The sequence below is a fragment of the Micromys minutus genome, assembly GCF_963924665.1.
Source record: "Micromys minutus genome assembly, chromosome: 17".
In the NCBI taxonomy this organism is placed as follows: domain Eukaryota; kingdom Metazoa; phylum Chordata; class Mammalia; order Rodentia; family Muridae; genus Micromys; species Micromys minutus.
This window is the reverse complement of record NC_137952.1, coordinates 42,900,935-42,920,700: the sequence shown is the minus strand read 5'-3', so window position 1 is coordinate 42,920,700 and position 19,766 is coordinate 42,900,935. Positions and strand designations below refer to the sequence as shown.

The following is a 19,766-nucleotide window of genomic DNA, read 5'->3' as shown; positions in this document are numbered from 1 at the left end:
TATAATAAAAAAGTTAGAGCTAATATGTACTATATGCCAAGTACTCCTTAAAAGATTTTTATTTTTTTATTATATCTATATGGAGCTGTGCCTATGTGCAGCTTTGCACAGCTGAGTGTGTATACCTGCAGGCTTCGGATACCCTGAGTCCCCAACAAGGTGGAGTTATGAACTGCCTGCCATAGGTGCTGGGAACTAAACTCGGGTTCTCTAGAACAGCAAACAGCTCTTAACTGCTGAGCCATCTCTCCAGCCCCCGCCAGGTACTTTTAAGAAGCACACTTCCTGTATTACCTAATTCCCACAGGAGTCCTACCTTACAAGTTAGGAAACTAAAGCACAAGAGTAGGTTATTATCTTTTAGATGGCAGAGCTGGAAGATGCTCGAAGGAAGTAGGATGTAAAACCAGGGAGGGCAGTTTCAGAACTGATTTTCTTACCCATCCACACTCAATCACTATGCTTAGTAGCAGCGTTTAAAAAAAGCTGCAAACAAGCAATATTTCAGTGTAATAATGTTTTTCTTCATACTTGGAAAACATGCATATTCACAACAGAAATGTAAAACAAATGACACTCTTTCTTCTTCCCTACTTAAGAGACTAAGGAAAGGGCACATATGGCAAAGTTACAATTACTGGGAAAGTGGTTGACAAGGTAACCAATCACTCAGAAGCTAGTTCACCACCCACCCAATCTAATATTCCTCACTGTCTCCACGGTATTTTAAGTAAAGCCAATGGGGAAGGTGAAAAGCAATCTTATTAGCAGCATGAATAACATGAATGTCTCAATACCTTAGTATCACCTAAACACCACATAGAGTCTCGATTTCTATCTGCAACTGGTGTGAAGTATGGTTTAGAAGCTCCCCAGGTAACTGCCATAAGCAGCCAAGGTTGAGAACTCCTAGTTTTGATTTCTCATACAGGAAGACACAAAAGTCCGGTGCTACAGAAAGTTAAGGTAAGCCACAGTCCAAAGTCTCCAAATCAATATTATACTGTGCCCAAGTGCAACTTCTACTCAAAGTGTCATGCTCCCAGAAAATGCTGGCCTGGCTGGTAGACGCCTACACTGAGCAACAAGGCCATTGAGTACTAGCCTGTTAACTTACAATTACAGTTATATACAGTACCCAAGAAATTGGAGAAGTGAGAACATGAAGGTGCTTGTCCAGCAGTGCTAAGAAACATTACAACGTTATGCTCCTGGTCCTGGCTTAGTATATATCAAACCAAGTGAATGGAAAAGGATTAAGATTTTGTTTTCTTTTGTTTTGGAGTGTACTTTTATATTTTATAGCACAAAGCTAGTTAAGTATTCAACAAATGCAATGAATGAACGAACGAATGAATGGGAAGAATATACAAACACAAACTACATCACATCTTAAAATCCTCTGGGAGCTATATTTACCTCTACAGACACAGAAAGCCATACAATTGATAAAATGCTAAAAATCTGCTGTTCCCTCCATTTGGCTATTTTATTCTATAGAAATTCCCTCAACATTATTGTCCCTTTAAATCTCGGTCTCTCTGCACCCTGGTGTTTATCAATTCTAATGGAAAGAGAAGGAAAATCTAAGAGAAAAAATGTGGGAAGCCCCAAAACCCAAAACAAAAATACATAGTGGTACATAAGATGGGCAAACGGTTCAGTCCAACTGAGGGAACAGCTAGGTTGTCATAAGTATCTTACCTATGATGGTGGCGGGAGGTGGGTTCGGGCTTTATATGCTTTAATACTGTCCAGGGTCACTGGTGGACTAGTACCTACCTGGAGGTGAACACTCAAGACTGAAAGGGCGGCAAGCCAAGCTTCAGAAGCTTTGGCTTACTTCCTGTTTCCCAGAGTCCCTCGCGCGTTTGAGAATGCAACCCGCGCCCAAACACAAGATGGCATGACGGACTTCACACGGTTAGAAAGCCAGTGCCAGGACCTGCGATGGCGGCGAAGCCCTGAGTAAGAAAATGTAATAGCCAGGAGGAACTGCCCAAACGAAAAATGGCTTCCGTCGATGATCTCAAAGTTTTACGGAGACCAAAATAAAAATGGCGGCCAAAGCAGATTTATTTTTTTTTTAAAGAGGTCGGAAATGAATACGATTGGTAGATAATGTACTATTATAGGTCAATGATAGACAATGATGGACAACAACAAAAGCCGTACATTCCGTGGTACCACCAAACTATAGGGCAGGTCTAGAAAATATTTTAATGAGAAAGATAGGTTGAAAAATAAAGGTGGCTTTCACAGTGCCAGAGAGAAGCTAATTGAAATAGGTTTTAAACATCATTTCATAATGCTTCGGGTGGTTCAAGAGAATAAAAGACTTATCTCTGAAGAAGAAAAAAAAAATGGCAAAACCAAGGAAATTAACCAACCGGATTGGGCACTGAATTGGAGACTCCGGACTTCTGCCAACCCTGCTCCTAGACCGGGCGGAAGTTTCCTGCAAGGCGACAAGCTCTGACTGCGCATGCCCGCTCTCCGAGGTCTTTTCCGTGACGGCAGGGCGGAGCCATTTTCTATGGTTAAGGGCATCCTGAGAGAGGTGGGATTAGACAACTGAGTGACAGAACAAGGCCGTAAGGTTTCCGGCGAAGTCCGCAACTTTTCTTTGCCGGAGCTTCAGACCAACCCCGGAAGAGGTGGGAGGGGGCGTGCGCGCGGCGTTGCGCATGCGCCTTCTTGCTGCGCAGGGTAAAGGTGGTGGCGCTTCAGTGCATGGTTGGTTGCTGTGCAAGCGCGGTTTCGGGCTTCTGGTGGCGAAGGCGGCCTGCCCGTGAGGTGCAGCTGCTGCTGGTGGGTAGGTGAGAGGGTCCAAGCCGCCGGTGGAGAAGTCTGAGGTCCCACACGGGAAGGTCGCGAGTGCCTGGGCCAAGGTTGTTTGGGGGCAGGGATACAGTACTTCGCCACCGGCGTAGCCTAAGGCCGAACTTCAAAGTCGCTTCAGGATGTCACTCTCTCTGATGGTGGGACTAGTGGCTTTCTGAATGGAGAAACGTTTCTGGGGAAAAGTCAGGGGTCACCTGTTTGGTCGCCTTCCACCTGCAACCCGAACTCCTCTATCTCCTTCACGGGGAGGTGCTGTTACACCGGGGACTGTGGGGAACTGGGGGCTCTCCGAAATGGGAAAGTAGAGCATAAAGCTGCTGGCAGCGTCATCATGTCAACTTTGAGATAAACAGTACCCGAGATTTTGACCATATTGTGAAATCCAAGCCCATCTGGCAGGAGAGGAATCCCTGAGGTTGTGTACATCGTCCAGAATCCTTTTGACGTATCCGAAGGAAAATGTTTTTGTTTTGTATTGTTGCCTGGTTTCCTGTTGTCACTTACTATATGTGTGGCACCACTTCGTACATCAGTGACCTACACTGTCAGGGTTCTTCCCACCGGGAGCCTGAAGTCTAGTGATAGGTCCTAGAAAATAGTCAGGTGTGGAGGAACGTTGTTTTTGATTGACTGTTGAGAGCAAGTGCGGATAAGTGACACCCGAAAATATCTTTAAGGTCCACTTTATTTAGAGCTGCTGGCATCTTGAGAAAGCAGGGAGTTGACACTTCGGGGGAAATAAACAGCCTAAACCTCTCAAGGCAAGCAAAAAGACAGTTCTCATTCTGGAGCTTTCTCTCTGGCCAGGTAGTCAGCCAGTTTCTGAGATTTATGTAGCTCTCATCATTTCTTGCATTTCCCCCCTCATTTTCTGGACATCTTAACCCAGGCACTGCTTTGAACACAGTCTGGTTAGTGTCTGCTGATGCCAAACAGATACCACTTACTTCTAACAGTTTGAATGTGAGGTGATCTGGAAGTTGTTCAGTATTGTTATCTACTGGTTTGTATGTGATCAGTTATCAAAGTGTGGAGATTCTGCAGTCTAAAATACAAAAATGTCCTCTCCCTGAGTTACCCCCACTCATCTTCTGTCATGAGCCACCCTGTGAGGAACTGAGAGAGCCAGGATTCTCTAGTTTCTGTTCTGCAGTGAGAACAAAGCAAAGGAACAAAAACAAGTGGCTGCTACATCACCTTTGGTAAATGGCTGTTAACTAAACATTAGAAATACTGACTAAAAGCATTGCAGTTCAGAGGAAATAGAGAAAACAGTTCTGAAAAACGAGCAAAGACTTGCATCAGCTATTTTACTTTTGCTCCTATACAGTGTTCACTTGTGGGTTATTAAGATCATCCCAGAGTTGGAGAGATGGCTCAGTGGTTAAGAGCACTGACTGCTCTTCCAGAGGTCCTGAGTTCAATTCCCAGCAACCACATGGTTGCTCACAACAATCTGTAATGAGATCCAGTGACCTAGTGTGTCTGAAGACAGCTACTATAAATAAATAAATCTAAAAAAAAAAAAAAAAGGATCATCCCCTTCCATATTTGGTCTTGGCGCAAAGAACAAGTACCTTATTACTTATTCACCTTGGTAGTTTTCTTAGACTAACAGTATCACCATCATGTGTGATCAGAAAATGAGCATTTGAATAAAAGTAATTCCACTCGTGCCACAAGAGAAGATTGGTGTGAACTCTAGAGACATTTGGCTCAGTACAATGGTTTCCTAATTCTGTAAGCTACAAATAAAAGATGAGCCCTATAATCACGTCATTCAAGCAGGAGTCTGGAGGTACCTACTTCTGTACATTAGAAATCCTGCATATACAGTAAGAGCTAAGTGTCAGCACTTAACCTGCACTGTAGTGTTATAAACATGCAGAATAATCTTTATAATGTGATGGGTTATGAGATGGAGGCAGGAAGTAATATTCTGAAGATAACTAGTTTTTAATGGAGGTTATAGTTGATTGTTATGTTTGCTCAAAGCTTTTGTTATTGCCTAACTTGTCTGTATGTGCAGATCAGGTATCCAAAACCTTGCATATCTCATCACTTGGCAATTCTTAAACTGTCATCAAGCCTAAGTGGCATCTATTCTGTCTTCTCAGCTTCCCTGTGCCTTGGACGTTTTCTCATTTCTGTCATAGCTTACCTGGCTTTCATACTTGATTGTTAGCTATGTTGTAGCACCTTATATACATGCAAACAGGGGCACCCCAGACCACAAATCCCGTTTCTTGAGAGTCTGGATATTTTATTTTTATTTTCTTGTTTAGCATAATGAATTTGAGGCCAGCATGGATTACATGTGACCCTGTCTCAACAAATTAAAAAGAAAAGAAAAAAAGTCAAGGGAAAAACACATCCTCCCTTTTTAGATGCTCAAAGACCAATACCAGTAGTTCCCTATCACAGTGTCCAGGCTGCTTCAGGACTGGATTGCACAGCAGGTTTTTGACATGGAAGTCATTACTACTCTTGACAGTAACTCAGCTGAGGCAGTACAATTGCAAAGAGTATTTGAGAGATTTGAAGTCCAGGCAGTAGGGGCCTACAGCACATTCCTTTAAGCAACTGCTTTATGATTCAGCCTTACTAACCTGATGTACTCCAGTTTCAGAACACGAGTTGGGAAAAACTAAATCTGGATGGCCTTTGTATGCTGTGATAGATTAAATTTTCACCCTGTAATCAAGACACGGAAGTCTTCCAAACAGAAACATGGTTCCCTATTTCTTTATGTAAGTTAGGAGTGTAGAGGCTTTTGGGGGTCACTGAAACACTCGATTTCAAACTCAGCTTTGGGACTTGAATTGGCACTGCTTTGGGACTTGAGAATTGTGTTGACACTAGCCTGGAGTTTTGGCTTCAGTGGTCAGGCAGCCTGAGAATGTACATTTCTACTGAGTTCCAGGTGACTAGTACTACTGATAATGAGAGCACAAAACAAAGTCCTTTAGAGGTCGTAAGTTTCTAGACTGTCGTGAGATGGTGACAGGATGTGAACAGTCGTGCAGAGTGAGAGGCGTAATACGGTATATCCACATTTCTGAGTTCACTAGTATAGATACTTTTAATCTTATTTTGTTTTTGATTATGTATAGATATGTGTCCCATTGTTGGGATATGTGCACTAAAGGCCTGAAGGTATGTCAGATCCTGTGTAATTAGAGGTGCTGATGGTTGTGAGTCACCTGATATGGGTTCTGGGAACTGAATTCAGGTCCTCTGCAAGAGTTTTTAGCTACTGAGTGATCAATTCTCCAGTTCCCTTTCTCTTTCTTTTTTCTGATTTCCCCCTCAAAATAAAATGTAGGTACAATAACAGTGTGGAATGAAAGAGAGTTTGTTGTTGATGATGATGGTGATGATGATGACGACGACTCAAATTTGTTGGGTTTTTATTTTAATTAGTTTTGAGAAATTTTCTTGTTATCTAAGTATTTGCTATTTTGCTAAAGTATGAGTGGCCTTGAACAGTGCTATCTTCTCAATGATTCTCTTGCAGTTCCTAGTCCTGAGATTACAGCCTTTGGTACTTTATGGTGGGAAAAAAAAAAAATGGTCACAAGTGTGCAGACAAAAATGGCCTTTAAGAGTGGTAGGTTAACATAGAAGAGAGAGACCAATAGTGTTGGAACTGACGGTGTAGCAAATGAGACTGGACCATAGTAACAGAAGTACAGCTTGCTTATTCTCGACAGGAGGGAAGGAGAAGATGAGAGCTAGAACAAGTACATTTTTACAGTATGGACTAGAAATAGAGGGTATTAATATCCCATACAAAGGTAGAATAAAATAAAAATCTCAAAAAGGATAAAGGGTAGAAATTGGCCCTTTGAAGATTTAAAGCAGACAAGGGACAATTGAAAATCCCTGTTGTTCCACTGAGGGCCAAGCAACTGGACATTTAATCCAGAACAATCTACATGATTTTCGTTCCCTCTCCTCACACTAGTGCCAAGATTAGATGACAATCAGGATAATTATAATTCAGACATAATTCAGTGAATTGGAATGGGAGCCATCTGAGACAGTGCTGAATCACTGTGTCCTTTCTAATGGATCACAGACTGCCGTAGGTTAGTACTTCTCAGCCACTAGTCAGTTGTGTTTTGGACTTCATAGTGACACACTCACACAAGGCTTTCAGTGTTGTTTGGCTTTAAGTACCTTTGCTGACTACAGATTTCCCTGACTTAGGTGTTGAATGGTGAGTGAGGAAGGCAGTAAGATTATACAGAGTAGAAACTATAGACCTCAACTTTGAACCATTGGTTTTAGTTTTAATCTGGTGCGTATGTGTTTATAGGACTAGAAAAGTCTAACAGACTTGGTGCCATTGTAGGGGAAATGCCTAGAAAATGTGGGGAAAGGGCAAACCATTATTCTCTTTACCATGTTGGACAGGTTAGGCATGTACGCTGTGGATTCCTTTCCTTTAAAACTGTACATAAAAGGCACCACATGTTGCATAATGGTGAAGTCCCATTATACATAGCTATTTCTTCAAAGGTTCTTTCTTTATGGTGAAAACCTTGAGGATCCTCTCTTCTAGCCATTTTTCAGTGTGCCTGGTGTCTACAGTGAAGACCAGACTTGAACTGTTGCTTAAATTGAAAATAACAAGAACTGTTTTCACAAGGACTGTGTCTTTAAATGAGCTGTTCAAGTCAGTGATTGGAATTGACAACTATCCAAGACCAACATTTTCACTAAAGACAGAGTAATAATGAGTATCAGACATGCCAAGCATAAGAGCTGGGTCAGTTAATTCTAACACCCCAGCTGAGGATCTCTTCAGAGTGTTTGGTTTTTCTTATATTTTAAGCAGAAAGAACAACTCTTCACACTGCCCAGAATACCAGCAGATGGCGCACAGGAAACCTCACAGGCAAAATAAGAATCTCTTAAAAAAACAAAAAAACAAACTATATTCAAAATGTTAGAAAACAATAAAACAATAGTTTTAACTGGCACTATTATAGGGACAAAGTAATCTGATATCTAGACCCTGATACAGTGTCTGGGATTTCTAGGACACATAATTGCCTCTTCTCTTTCCACTTTACTGTCTTTCTGCCACCAAGGCATTTTCTTTTGGCTTGGGAATATAACAATCACAGAAAACCTGAGGAAAGTCTTACTGGAAAATTGAAGAGATAAAATCTCCCAGTGCTGAAGTGAAAAGGGGAGAGTTGCCGTCATAGATAAGAAGCCGATTTTTAAAATGCTTGTGGTCTAATGTATGTGTCTCATTGTTGTCCTTGGGTGGCTGTCCTAGTCAGGGCTTCTGTTCCTGCACAAATCATCATGACCAAGAAGCAAGTTGGGGAGGAAAGGGTTTACTCAGCTTACACTTCCACATTGCTGTTTATCACCAAAGGAAGTCAGGACTGGAACTCAAGCAGGTTAGGAAGCAGGAGCTGATGCAGAGGCCATGGAGGGATGTTACTTACTGGCTTGCTTCCCCTGGCTTGCTCAGCTTTCTTTCTTATAGAACCCAGGTCTACCAGCCCAGGAATGGCTCCACCCACAATAGGCTGGGCCCTTCCCCCTTGATCACTAGTTGAGAAAATGCCTTACAGCTGGATCTCATGGAGGCATTTTCTCAACTGAGGCTCCTTTCTCTGTGATAGCACCAGCTTGTGTCAAGTTGACACAAAACCAGCGGGTACAGTGGCCCATATGTATGGTTGCCCAAAAGCATACCAAGGTGGAGGTATGTTTGTTCATTAATGTAGGTAATCTAAGCAGGATGGGTGGTACATAGACACTTGTGCTGTGACTTAGGACAGGGAGCATGAGATGATGGTCCCCCACTGGAATCTGACAGGCCCAGAGCATGGAGTGTGCTGCACTAGGCTCGATTATCTCTGACAAATGTCCCCACAGGTGGTGAGGAATTCATCTTCATCACATTGTAGAAATCCAAGGTCAGTGCTCCCACGTAGAAGCTCATTCTTCACTTTTGAAAATATCTTTTTTTTTCTTTGTTTTGTTTTCATTTTTTTCTAGACAAGGTTTCTCTGCATATCCCTGGCTGTCCTTGAGCTCACTATGTAGACTATACTAGCCTTGAACTCAGATTTGCCTGCCTCTGCCTCCTAAATGCTGGGATTAAAACTGTGCACCACCACTAGCCAGCCTGAAAAATATCCTTATAGTCAACTTATTTTTTAAATGTATATATTAATAGCTGTCTTTATTATATGTCTTCATACTATATGTACTCTTGTTATCAGCAGAGACCTGGGTGCGTAGGTGTGTATCCCCTAGAATTGGAGTTACAGATGGTTGTAAGCTGTTTTTCTGGTTGCTAGGTACCAAACCCAGGTCCTCTGTAAGAAAAGCAAGGGCTCTTAACCACTGAACCATCTCTCCAACTTTTAAGTGAGTTTTTATTGAAATACAGTATATATACTGTTTGTGTCTGTTGGCATGATTTGAGACCATTTGTGTTTGGGGTTTGTTTAATTTTAATTTTCCCCTTTAATCTTTAGATATACTGATGCCAACAGACTATGAGCTTTCAGAACCTCTGGAGAGAGTACAAAGTTCTGATTGTTATGGTACCTTTAATCGGATTCATACACTTGGGATGGCACAGAATCAAAAGCAGCCCTGTCTTCCAAATCCCTAAAGACGATAGCACTGAGCTGGACAGTCTGGGTCTTGCCAGTCCACCAAAGAGCCAGACCTAGGAGAAGTAGCAGGCCTGCCGTGTCCAGGTAAGTCCATGACATCTGATCCACCTCGCGTTATTTCCCGGGATTGGAACTTAATTTTATAGTGCTCTAGAAAGAAAAAGACTAAACTATTTATTTTTTGTTAAGATATATCCTGAGCCCATTATTTTAAAAGACAAGTAGGCATATTTGTAGTTAATAATTTTCTATGAGTAGAAGTCACTGGATTCAAGAGGATGTTGTTATATAATTCAGTCTCTAATCCATCATCCATAATTCCAAAATTTGAAAAGTTTTAAAAAGCAAAACATTGTGTAGTGGCAATTCTGGGATTTTGATTTCTTTTAAAAACACAGAAACAGTATAAGAAAGTGCTTTCTTTTTGATTTCATGTGTGGAGCTATGGGCTGCTTCTGACTGTCCTGCAGCAGCTAGGGTCTGCCTCCTGAGGCAGACAGAGTCTGCAGCTGTGTGATGTTTGGAATTCTGGGAACTTCTCAAAGCAGTGAGTCCCAGAGCCCCAGGAGGTGGGGTTGGTGGTTCTCTGTGGGTGAGGGTGGTTGCTTGCAGTTTGTTAGTATCTGTAGACCTCTCTGTCTGTCTCTCTTTCCTGTGTGTCTGTGTGTGTCTGTGTGTGTGTGTGTGTGTGTGTGTGTGTGTGTATCTCCGGCTGACATCTTTAACCCTCATAGCTATCTTGCTGTCGTGTTCTGTACAAACAGGACTGGGTCTAAATACAGTCCTGTTCAAGCACAATTTCAAAGTAATTACACCAAATAAATAAGAAGTGTGGTGGGTTTTGGTTTTGGTTATTTGTTTGTAACGTCCTGGGAGAACAAGGCCTTTGGTGTTTTATTTTAGTTGTTGGCATTTTTTTTCCTAATTGAAAAATAATTTTTTATACAACATATTATGATCATAGTTTCCTCTCCCAGATCCTCCTTACCTTTAACTCAAGGCCTTCTCTCTCTCTCTCTCTCTCTCTCTCTCTCTCTCTCTCTCTCTCTCTCTCCCTCCCTCCCTCCCTCCCTCCCTCCCTCCAAACAGGAAAAAAAAGAATAAACTAAACAAACAATGAACAAGAAACATACATGCAGAGACATAAACAAAACCCAGAAAACCTCAAAGAAGCCATAAAGTAAAAGACCAATAAAGTGTTCCTAAAATGCAATGTGAGACAAAAAAAAAAAAAAAAATTCACACACACACACCAGTGAATTCTTTTTATGTTGACCATCTGCTCATGGGACCTGTCCTCAAGTGTGGGGCGTTGCCCTCTTGGAGAAATCTAGTTTTTCCTTTAAAAGCTGTTGTCATTGGAGGTAGCTTCTGGGTTAGGAATGGGAGCTTATATCTGCTCCTCCTTAGTGCTGGAACTCCATTTCTGCAGGTCCTGTGCAGATGCCACAGATGCTGTGAGTTTACGTGTGTGCCAGTACTGCTATGTCCAGAAGATATTTTCCTTAGTTACCCATATCCTCCAGCTCTTACACTCTTTCTACTTCCTCTTCCACATGGTTCCCTAAGTCCTAAGGGGGAGGAGGTTGATGAAGACTTCCCGTTTAGGATTGAGTGTTCTAAGTCTCATTTTCCACTTGTGAGTCTGTAAGTCCTTGCCTACTATAGTAGGAAGCTTCTCTGATGATGGCTGAACAAGATTCTAATCTATTAATATAACAGAATGTCGGTAGGAGTCATTGCCATGATCTCTGAACAGCATAACTGGGTTTTCTTTGAGGTTCAGTATCTAGCTATTTTCAGGTTATTAACCATTTTGGCAGTGTTAGGCATGGGTTCATGAAATGGACCTAAACTCCAGTCGTGTAGTGTTTGCTTACTCGCATGGTTGCAGGTCAAAGGGTTTGTAGCTGGGTTGGTGTTTACCTTTATCTTCTAGTATTGTGCGAGTTCCTTCTAATATCATGAACACTGGTCAGTAAGGGTTAAAAAGCCTTAGTTTTCTAATGTGCCATTTGTTTTCTAGAAGCAAAGGTTCCATTTGGGTTCCATTTCTCTCTTCCAGTAGGCTTGTGACAGTTAAGATTCTTTTTCTAAAAATGGATAAGAGTACTGAAATTACTAAACTTGCTGCCTATAAAATATTTTTAGAATTATTCTAAAAATTTTTAATTTCTTATAGAAAGAAGCTACTTTGAATCTGAACTTAATAATAAAAGAAGACATGAAAAACACCAGTTGGATTAGAAAGAACTGGCTTCTTGTGGCTGGTGTGACTTTCATAGGCGTCCATCTTGGAACATACTTAATACAGAGAGCTGCGAAAGAGTCTGTGAGGTCTCAGTCCAGAGACAAACAAAAGAATATTGAAGAATGAAGCAAAATAAATACTTGAGATTGTTAATGTCATTAAATTAATCTGTGCTGGTTATTGTCTGAAAACCACTTGGTTTTGTAGCTGGTAATGCTGCATGTGCAGACTTTCATACACGGAGAGTTGTGTTTAATGTTCAAACACAGGACAGTGCAATAAAGTGAAAATCCTGTGAGCAAACTAAAGGGGCCTCACGAGTTATGCCTGAAGCAGGATGTCTCGTTTAGAAGCTAAGAAGCCATCGCTGTGTAAAGCTGAACCATTGACAAGTGAGAGAGTCAGGTCTACACTTTCTGTCCTGAAAGGAATCGTAGCCTCATGCTATGGCCCTTCAGGGAGGCTGAAGCAGCTGCACAATGGATTGGGAGGTTGTGTGTGTACGACCTCTCAGTCCTCAGCCCTGCTTCGAAACCTCTCAGTCACCCATCCTGTATTAAAGGTCCTGACATCGTCTGTGCAGAATCATGTGTCCTGCTTCAGTGACTGTGGCTTATTCACAGCCATTCTGTGCTGCACCTTGATTGAAAATATCCAGAGAATAGGTTTGACTTCCACAACTGCTATTAAGTTAAATAAATACCTCTTGAGTCTCTGCACCAGTTATCTCAAGTCCGAAGCCTGTCCTTGTCGAATCCCAGTTGACTTCAAAAGTACACATATTTTCCTCAGCTTGATACACAGTATCTTAACAAGCAAACCAGCCTGTCTGCTCACCAGAAAGGAAAAAGATCACATAGGTGCTTTGATTTTGAAAGCCTTTTTGCTTATAATTCCAGAAAGTGCAGAAGAACGAATGGTTTTAGGGAAGAGTATAATTGTTCCCTTAAAGGGGCGAGGAGTTACAGATTCTACTGTATTACCTGGACTACTCGTTGAAGCATCAGAAGTTCAGTTAAGGAGATTATTACCCACCCAAAACTCAAGTCCCCTTAGGGTGGCACTCTTCTGTGTGTCTTTATCTGGAGATTTTTCTAATGCTGGAGAAGGAACTGTGGTGGTCCATTACAAAGTATCCCTTGAGAATGCAGTTTTAGAGCAGTTGCTTAATCTAGGTAGGCAGCTAGTCAGTGACCATGTAGATCTTGTCCTGTGCCAAAAAGTAATGCACCCATCTTTGAAGCAGTTCCTCAATGAGCATCACATTATTGCCATCGACAGAGTTGGAGTGACTCTGATGGATCCTCTGAGCAAAGTGACAGGTAAAAGGTTCTCCTGGCTTCTGCCCATTAAAGTTAATGCATCACCCTTTCTGAGGAGGGAGGTTTGGTTTGTGTCACAGTTAATACTGTAAAATCTTTTAGAACCCATCACCCTTACAGCATTTGTCTCATTTCTGCAGGAAAAAAATGTTTCTGGAAAAGATCCCATTACCCAGTTACTAAAAACTAGGATGATGGCAGCCATTTCCAGTCTCAGGTGTAGTCTATTATGATCTAACCCTCATTTTACAGGCAGTTGAGAAGTCTAACATAAATGTTGAATGCACAATTTTAAAATTGACAAAGCTTTTAAATTCTTTTCCATTCAGATGATTTTTTTTCTGGCTGGGATACTTCATTTTCATTTTTTTCAAGTTTATCATAACTCCCAAGAAGTTTCTGTACTTATGTCCAAAGAGTTGTTCCTAATTGGGGGTGAGGGTAATCCATATAATACTTGACATTTACCAGGAATATTTATACCTGGCTTCTTGAGATCAAAGGACACCCTTTACTATCAGGGCTAATAATAAGCCTGACCCTCAGGCCTTTAAAATTATTTGGTGACTTGATAAGTAGAATAATAGTCACAAACTCAGCAGGCAGAGCACACATACATGGTTAGGACAGAAGTAAGTTGAAGAGTTCCTGATGTGAGTGACTTCTCATCAATGTCCCTGAAACTGTACTGACTAACGGTCAGAAATCATCAGTTATGTTCGTATCGATTTCAGTAGTTGCCTTCTGTTTAACAAGGTTCATCTATGTTTGGGGCAAGTTATAAAGTCCTGACCACATGCTGTCATACCTGCCTTGTGAGTTACAACCCACTGAACTAATTAAAGTTCACTAAAAACCATGTATGCCAAACACAGGATACTGTCATCTAATAACTATCAAAATGAAAGTTCCTAAGAACATGCAAATAACTACTTGGACTTCATTTTGTTACGTTGTAGGACAGATGAGTTTGTGTTAGTCTGGCTCTTATCCAGCTTCACCCAGTACACTGGGTATTCTGGATCTGTAAGTTAAAATGTGGAATGTTTGTTTTCCCATAGCACCAGTGCTGTAAATGGACACTGGTTTCAGCACTGTTCCAAATGTTAATTAACTCAGATACCTAGATCATAAAATGAAGATTCCAACTCCTAAAGGTTTCTGGTATTTGGACATGGTAGCACCTACCCAGTTCCACCACTTGTGAGGAAGAGACAGGGTTATCAAGAGCCTCTCCCTTCCCTACTAGCAAGCTCAAGGACAGCCAGGACATTAAAAAAAAAGTGAATTGCTACAAGTTATAGTTTTGATATTCAAATGTTAAGTGTTACTTATTATAAAAGTTAGTGTTATATAGCTTAACTACCTTTAGAGATTTTGCAAATATTCAAATTACCTTTATTTGGAATTTGCATACCTATTTAGATTTTTTTTTTTTTTTAAACTCCTAGGCAAAGTAGGGAGTAGCTCCAGGAACAGTGACCGAAGAGCTAAATGGCTTCTTTTAAAAAAGACTTTTCCCACCCTATTTCAAAATTCATGAGGTCCTTAATGGGGTGTGTGTTTATTTAACTCCAAATAGGCTTTCAGGGATCCTGGACTTCCTAAAAATATTTTTTTTCCTGTGCCTTTTCCGGAAAATACAAAATAGCTTTTAACAGATGTTCAGGTAGGACTGACTGTAAGACTAGGAATGTAGCTCAGTGGCAGGGCATCTACCTAACATTGGCATGGCTGCGTCTAATTCCTAGCAACACACTCGAACACATACACACACGGTTAAGTGAACAAATAATACCGATCTACCCAGTTACTTTTATTGACCCGGAAAGTCCTGACTCCAGGATGGATAGCATTAGTCCCTGGGCAAGAAATCCTAGACAGTGTGAAGCTGAGAAGGCAGATGAGGCACTGGCATACACACATACATCTGGTACCTGACTACAGGAACTGCTGCTTCAAGCTCCTGCTTCTGTAACCTCTCTACTGTAATGAACTGTGTTCCAGAATAACCCTTTCCCCCCTTAAGCTGCTTTTGATGGAGTGTTTTGTTACAACAATGGAAAAGTAACTATGACAAATCCATAAACAAAAATAGCCCAAACAAGCAAAGATGGCCCCGTGTACATTTGTAATTCCAGCATTCAAAATCCCGAAACAAGAGGATTATTGCACATTCACCTTGGTCTACATGGTGAATGCCAGGCCAGCCAGGACTACCTGGCAAAATACCATGTCAAAAAGAAAAGAGGAGGAGGAAGAAGAAGAATATAACGTTTAAATACTAGAATGTAAATTTCAGAGATCTAAGAAGATACATTTTATCCTATATTTCATATTTTTAATAAGCTTTGGTGGGAGCCCTTATCCTAGCTGTGAGTTAATGTTTGTGGATATTTGTTTTAAACGTCCCATCTTTGTTTATACTTTTTTATACTTTACAAAAATAGGAGCAACGCCTATTGGTTCCCTAAACCCAATAGTTTCTACTATGTACGGAAGTGTGAAAAATGTGTGCTCTGCAAGCTTTGGTTCCAAACATTTTCTTCATCTTCTTCCTAATGAGGGGACCATCTGCAGCTTGCTTCTGGGCAGCAGAAATGACACCGCCTGGGAGGAGCTGAAGGTAGGTGGATCCCAAGGCCTACAACAGGGCTGAACCATCCAATGGGTCTGCAGCTTGAGGTCGGTGTTCTTTGTTTGGGTTTTTCACATTTTTCCATAATTTTCATGGTGTTATAAATAGCAAGGCTGAAAGGGACAGAAGGAGATGTGGCTCAAAGGTAAAGCCTATGCTTGGTACGTACAATCTCCAATCCCAGTACCGAAGGAGGGCAGAGGAGGGGCAAAGGCTTGAGTAAGCTGATTCAGCTGGCTGCTAATGTGTATGAGTAATTCAGTCGGAAAGTGGGTTTCCTAACCATCGCCCATCACCCACTTCTTAGTAGAGTTTATTGTTTTCTGTACCTTTTATATAAAGGAACTGACAACATAAAAAAATTGATCAAGAGTTTAAAAATTCACATATTGTTTAAGATTCATCCTTAGAAAATAAGAGATTTCTGTGTTTTTTTTTTACTTATTAGTCAGTACTCACTATCATTTCTAAAGACAATGTTTCCAATTGCATAACATTTATACAGCTTATTAAGACTTTGATTTTTAGGGAAACGCCCGCAAACCTCATTAAGGCAGATATTTTTAAGCCATATGTCTGTGAGCAAAGGAGATGGAAAGAAGATATTAATCTAAGTTCAGGAAAGCCGACCATTGTGCCTCTTCATTTTGTACTCATTGAAAATGGGAATTAGTCACATTACAACTTAGATAAGATAGATTTTGTTCTTTGTAAATTAAAATCTGTGCCTTCACACCTCTGAGACACCGTAGTGGGCAAAAGCACTGAATACCAGGACTGGTGACCTGATACAGTTCCCAGGAGTCACATGAAGCAGGAAGAGAACTGACTGCCACAAGTTGTCCTCTGACCTCTACATTTGTACCATAGCACATGTGCACAGTGACCTCCATACACACAGGATAAACATAACAGTTTTAAGTTAAAAGAAAAAAATCTAGGCACCTACCGCCAAGCTAGATCACTTGGGTTCAATTAGTGGAACCTACATAGTAGAGATTGTCCCCCACCTCTACTTATGTGCCCCAGCCTGCCCTTCTCTCACCACAGAGAGAGAGAGAGAGAGAGAGAGAGAGAGAGAGAGAGTTGAAAAGTCAAAAGTCTAGCTCTGAGTTCACGATTGAAGTTGCTATGAGCACGTGGTGTGGTTCGTGTACTAGCGCAAGATCCCAATTTTAATCTGTTTTTTTCCTTAGCTCACATGCCAAACAGCAATGCATGTCTTGCAGTTAACAATCAAAGAACCGTGGGTTTTACTGGGAGGTGGCTGCACAGAAACACACTTGGCTGCATATGTCAGACACAAGGTAAGCTCAACATCCTCTGTACATTATCTGAATGTTCAACAATTTTTGTTTTGTGAGACAATGGCCAAATCATAATATCCTAGGAACCTTTTATACTTAGCCTTTCAAAACTCAGATAATATGGTTGATTCAAGAATGTAATACTTACAAATACAAGGTGCTAAATTGATTGTGGTCGTTATTATGAAGCTAATCTAACAAATGATCATGTTCTTTGAGCATTGTCTATATGTAAGGCATGTTAAAGCTGACATTCTGTTATCTGTTATCGGGAATTCTGAAATTCTGCAGCATCTGATATTCTAATGCTCAAAACTAAAGGGCAATATCATTTTAAACAGATTCAAACATTTAACTGATACAATAAGTGCTTACCTTTAGCAGTGTTGCTTGGGGTGCATTGTTTGTTTTTAAGTGATATAATTGTCCTTTATATAGTTAGGAGTGACCACTGGATAGCCATTTAGAATAAGATGATGAAAGGTTTAATCCCGTCATTCTGGTCACAGGACTGGAAACACACACTTTTGTTCTGGCTAATCATGTCATGGTTTATAGCCTAGCAGTTGACACATACAAACCAACCAGCATTGTGGCTAAACCCTGAGTAGTAAAGGTCATAGACTTTATGAACAGGGTTTTGTTCAATATCCTATTCTTCTGAAGCATTTTTGTAAATGTTGCCTTCCTTTCCTAAGATGAAAGGATGAGAGGAGAGCTGTACCCAAGCTATGCAAATACATGGCTTGGGTCAAGCCCAGAATGTTTCTTTCTCTGTTCTAACTAAGACCTAGGCCTGGAAGCTTCTATCCACTATACAATCTAATCTTCTGAGCTAACTGATTCAGTCTGGAATCTCTCAGCTTCTGTCCAAATTGCTCTGCTTGGCTTCATACTAACTAACACTGGCAGTATGTTCTAATCTTATAGGTCTTTCTCACTTTCTGGCTTGTTCTGTCTTTGCCTGGGTCTAGCTTGTTCTTTTTTCAACCTGTCTGTGTAAAACTGTCACATACACACACACACAAACACACATGCACACACACCGTACCCCCTTCTGTCCCCCTACCCCTCCCTCCTAATAGGCTCTCTTTCGTGTGTTATTTTCATGTGAGTTGGGCATATCCCATCTCTTGACACATTCTGTCAAATCTCTCTCTGAGTCATCACTTTGTCTGCCCCTCAATTAGTTGTTGCTTCCAGACATGGCTGATTCCTTCTGCTAACTAACTTTACTTTCATTGTTAGGGATTAAAGGTGTATGCTAAGGGCATGTCAGTATTCCAGATCATAGTGTAATTCATGGCACGTCTGCATTCTAGCTAGATCATACAGATGAGGAAGGTCTTTCGATGTGATCCCTTGTCAGAGCATCCATGGTGCTGGATTAAAATTCCTCTGCACATTTTTATGTTAATTAACATGTATGTTTTCACTGGTCTTCTTTAGGTTCATAACGAGGTAGGAGTCCTTGTCAGAGATGATGGGTGTTCTCAGGCAGAGCTCCACACTGCTGCTGAAGCATTCTGCAGTGCTCTGCAGTCCGTTGCTGGCTCTCTGGAACACGATGGTGGAGAAATCCTCATTGACATGAAGTATGGACACTTTTGGTCATGTCAAGCAGATTCTGCTTCTGTCAGCAACTGGCCAGATACGCTGTCACGGTGTGGCTGTGGTTTGCATAAGAGCCAGGAAGAGCTCAGCTGGTCTGTCCTGAGAGGCACGTACCGTCCGTTTGCACCACACACCTGCCTTCCACAGGCAGCAGTGGGCTCAGCCAGCAGCCTGACTGTGGACTGTTTCACTGCCAAGCTGAGTGGCCTGCAGGCGGCTGTAGAGACAGCCAATTTGATTTTAGATCTTTCATATGTCATTGAAGATAAAAACTAACATAAGAGTATGGCATATATACAAACTGGTTCAGGTATCTAAGCATAGCGTTCTCTCTCGAAGGCCTGCTCTCCTGTGTACTTAAGGAAGCTTATGGTTGTTAAATAGAAATGTATAGACTATTAAAAAGCTGTGATGCCTTTACATCATCACATCACCCCACTTTTGGTGCCCTCACACACATTTAGGTCTGGAGGTTCACAAGCTGTTCCAACAAGGAGTGACCTGTACCTTCCCACTAGCAGTGTAAGAATCTTCACCTTTTTTTTCTTTCTTTCTTTTTTCCTTTTTAATATTTATTTATTTTATATGAGTACACTGTAGCTGTCTTCAGACACACCAGAAGAGGACATCAGACCCCATTACAGATGGTTGTGAGCTACCATGTGGTTTCTGGGATTTGCACTCAGGACCTCTGGAAGAACAGTCATTGCTCTTAACCACTGAGCCATCTCTCCAGCCCCGTGTCTTCACTTTTCATGATGGCCACTGTTAGTTCTGTACATTTAGCTTTTCGTAAGACATGATACCTTTGTTGCTCTCATTTTAAATATTGTATGAATTTGTTGGTATGTTTTAATAAAATGATATGTTCCTTAAAACGGTATATAATCCTTACTAAGAAATACTGGAAATGTGACTAAGGTTGCAGCATCAACTCTTCAGGAGGTCCCGGCAGGACCACTGCTCAAACAGAGCCTGAGCCCTGCCTAGGCAACACAGTTAAGACCCTTCTCAGAAGAAAAGGGCAGGGAGGGAAGTGGAAGGCAACATGAAGAAACATTATTCAAATTCTGATGGTAAATCATGACATGAGAATTCTTGATGAAAATGATTTCAGAGGAGGTCATTCTGGCA

At 41.2% G+C, this 19,766-nt stretch overlaps 3 protein-coding genes across 8 annotated transcripts; all 3 read left to right on the top strand.

Moving 5' to 3' along the window:
• Positions 1–2,520: 2,520 nt before the first annotated feature.
• Positions 2,521–9,584, top strand: LOC308432033 (uncharacterized protein). Of its 6 annotated transcripts, none has more exons than XM_080931703.1 (2): positions 2,521–2,657; positions 9,357–9,584. In XM_080931703.1, exon 2 carries the CDS (start codon positions 9,378–9,380, stop codon positions 9,555–9,557), a length of 180 nt encoding a protein of 59 aa, XP_080787829.1. In that variant the 5' UTR covers positions 2,521–2,657; positions 9,357–9,377; the 3' UTR covers positions 9,558–9,584. The 6 variants fall into 6 exon arrangements, with proteins under 6 accessions (XP_080787829.1, XP_080787827.1, XP_080787828.1 ...); XM_080931701.1 differs by lacking the exon at positions 2,521–2,657 and adding an exon at positions 2,676–2,815; XM_080931702.1 differs by lacking the exon at positions 2,521–2,657 and adding an exon at positions 2,687–2,811.
• A 2,140-nt stretch (positions 9,585–11,724) lies between these two features.
• On the top strand, positions 11,725–12,013 carry LOC308432034 (uncharacterized protein; the record flags this gene model as incomplete). The annotated part of the gene is made up of 1 exon (XM_080931707.1): positions 11,725–12,013. The coding sequence occupies one exon, from the start codon at positions 11,725–11,727 to the stop codon at positions 11,875–11,877; it is 153 nt and encodes a 50-aa protein (XP_080787833.1). The 3' UTR covers positions 11,878–12,013.
• Positions 12,014–12,079: 66 nt separating this feature from the next.
• On the top strand, positions 12,080–19,475 carry MKKS (MKKS centrosomal shuttling protein). Its single transcript, XM_080931700.1, has 4 exons — positions 12,080–13,073; positions 15,524–15,699; positions 16,908–17,018; positions 18,468–19,475. The coding sequence occupies exons 1-4, from the start codon at positions 12,089–12,091 to the stop codon at positions 18,906–18,908; spliced, it is 1,713 nt and encodes a 570-aa protein (XP_080787826.1). The 5' UTR covers positions 12,080–12,088; the 3' UTR covers positions 18,909–19,475.
• The last annotated feature ends 291 nt before the right edge of the window (positions 19,476–19,766 follow it).

What these genes read in the sequence shown, in the direction of transcription:
- LOC308432033 (XM_080931703.1), top strand. Translation starts at nt 9,378, where the DNA reads ATGAGCTTTCAGAACCTCTGGAGAGAGTACAAAGTTCTGATTGTTATG.
- MKKS (XM_080931700.1), top strand. Translation starts at nt 12,089, where the DNA reads ATGTCTCGTTTAGAAGCTAAGAAGCCATCGCTGTGTAAAGCTGAACCA. An exon ending in TCCTCTGAGCAAAGTGACAG is followed by an intron (nt 13,074 to 15,523) that starts GTAAAAGGTTCT and finishes TTACAAAAATAG; the next exon opens with GAGCAACGCCTATTGGTTCC. An exon ending in CTGCATATGTCAGACACAAG is followed by an intron (nt 17,019 to 18,467) that starts GTAAGCTCAACA and finishes GGTCTTCTTTAG; the next exon opens with GTTCATAACGAGGTAGGAGT.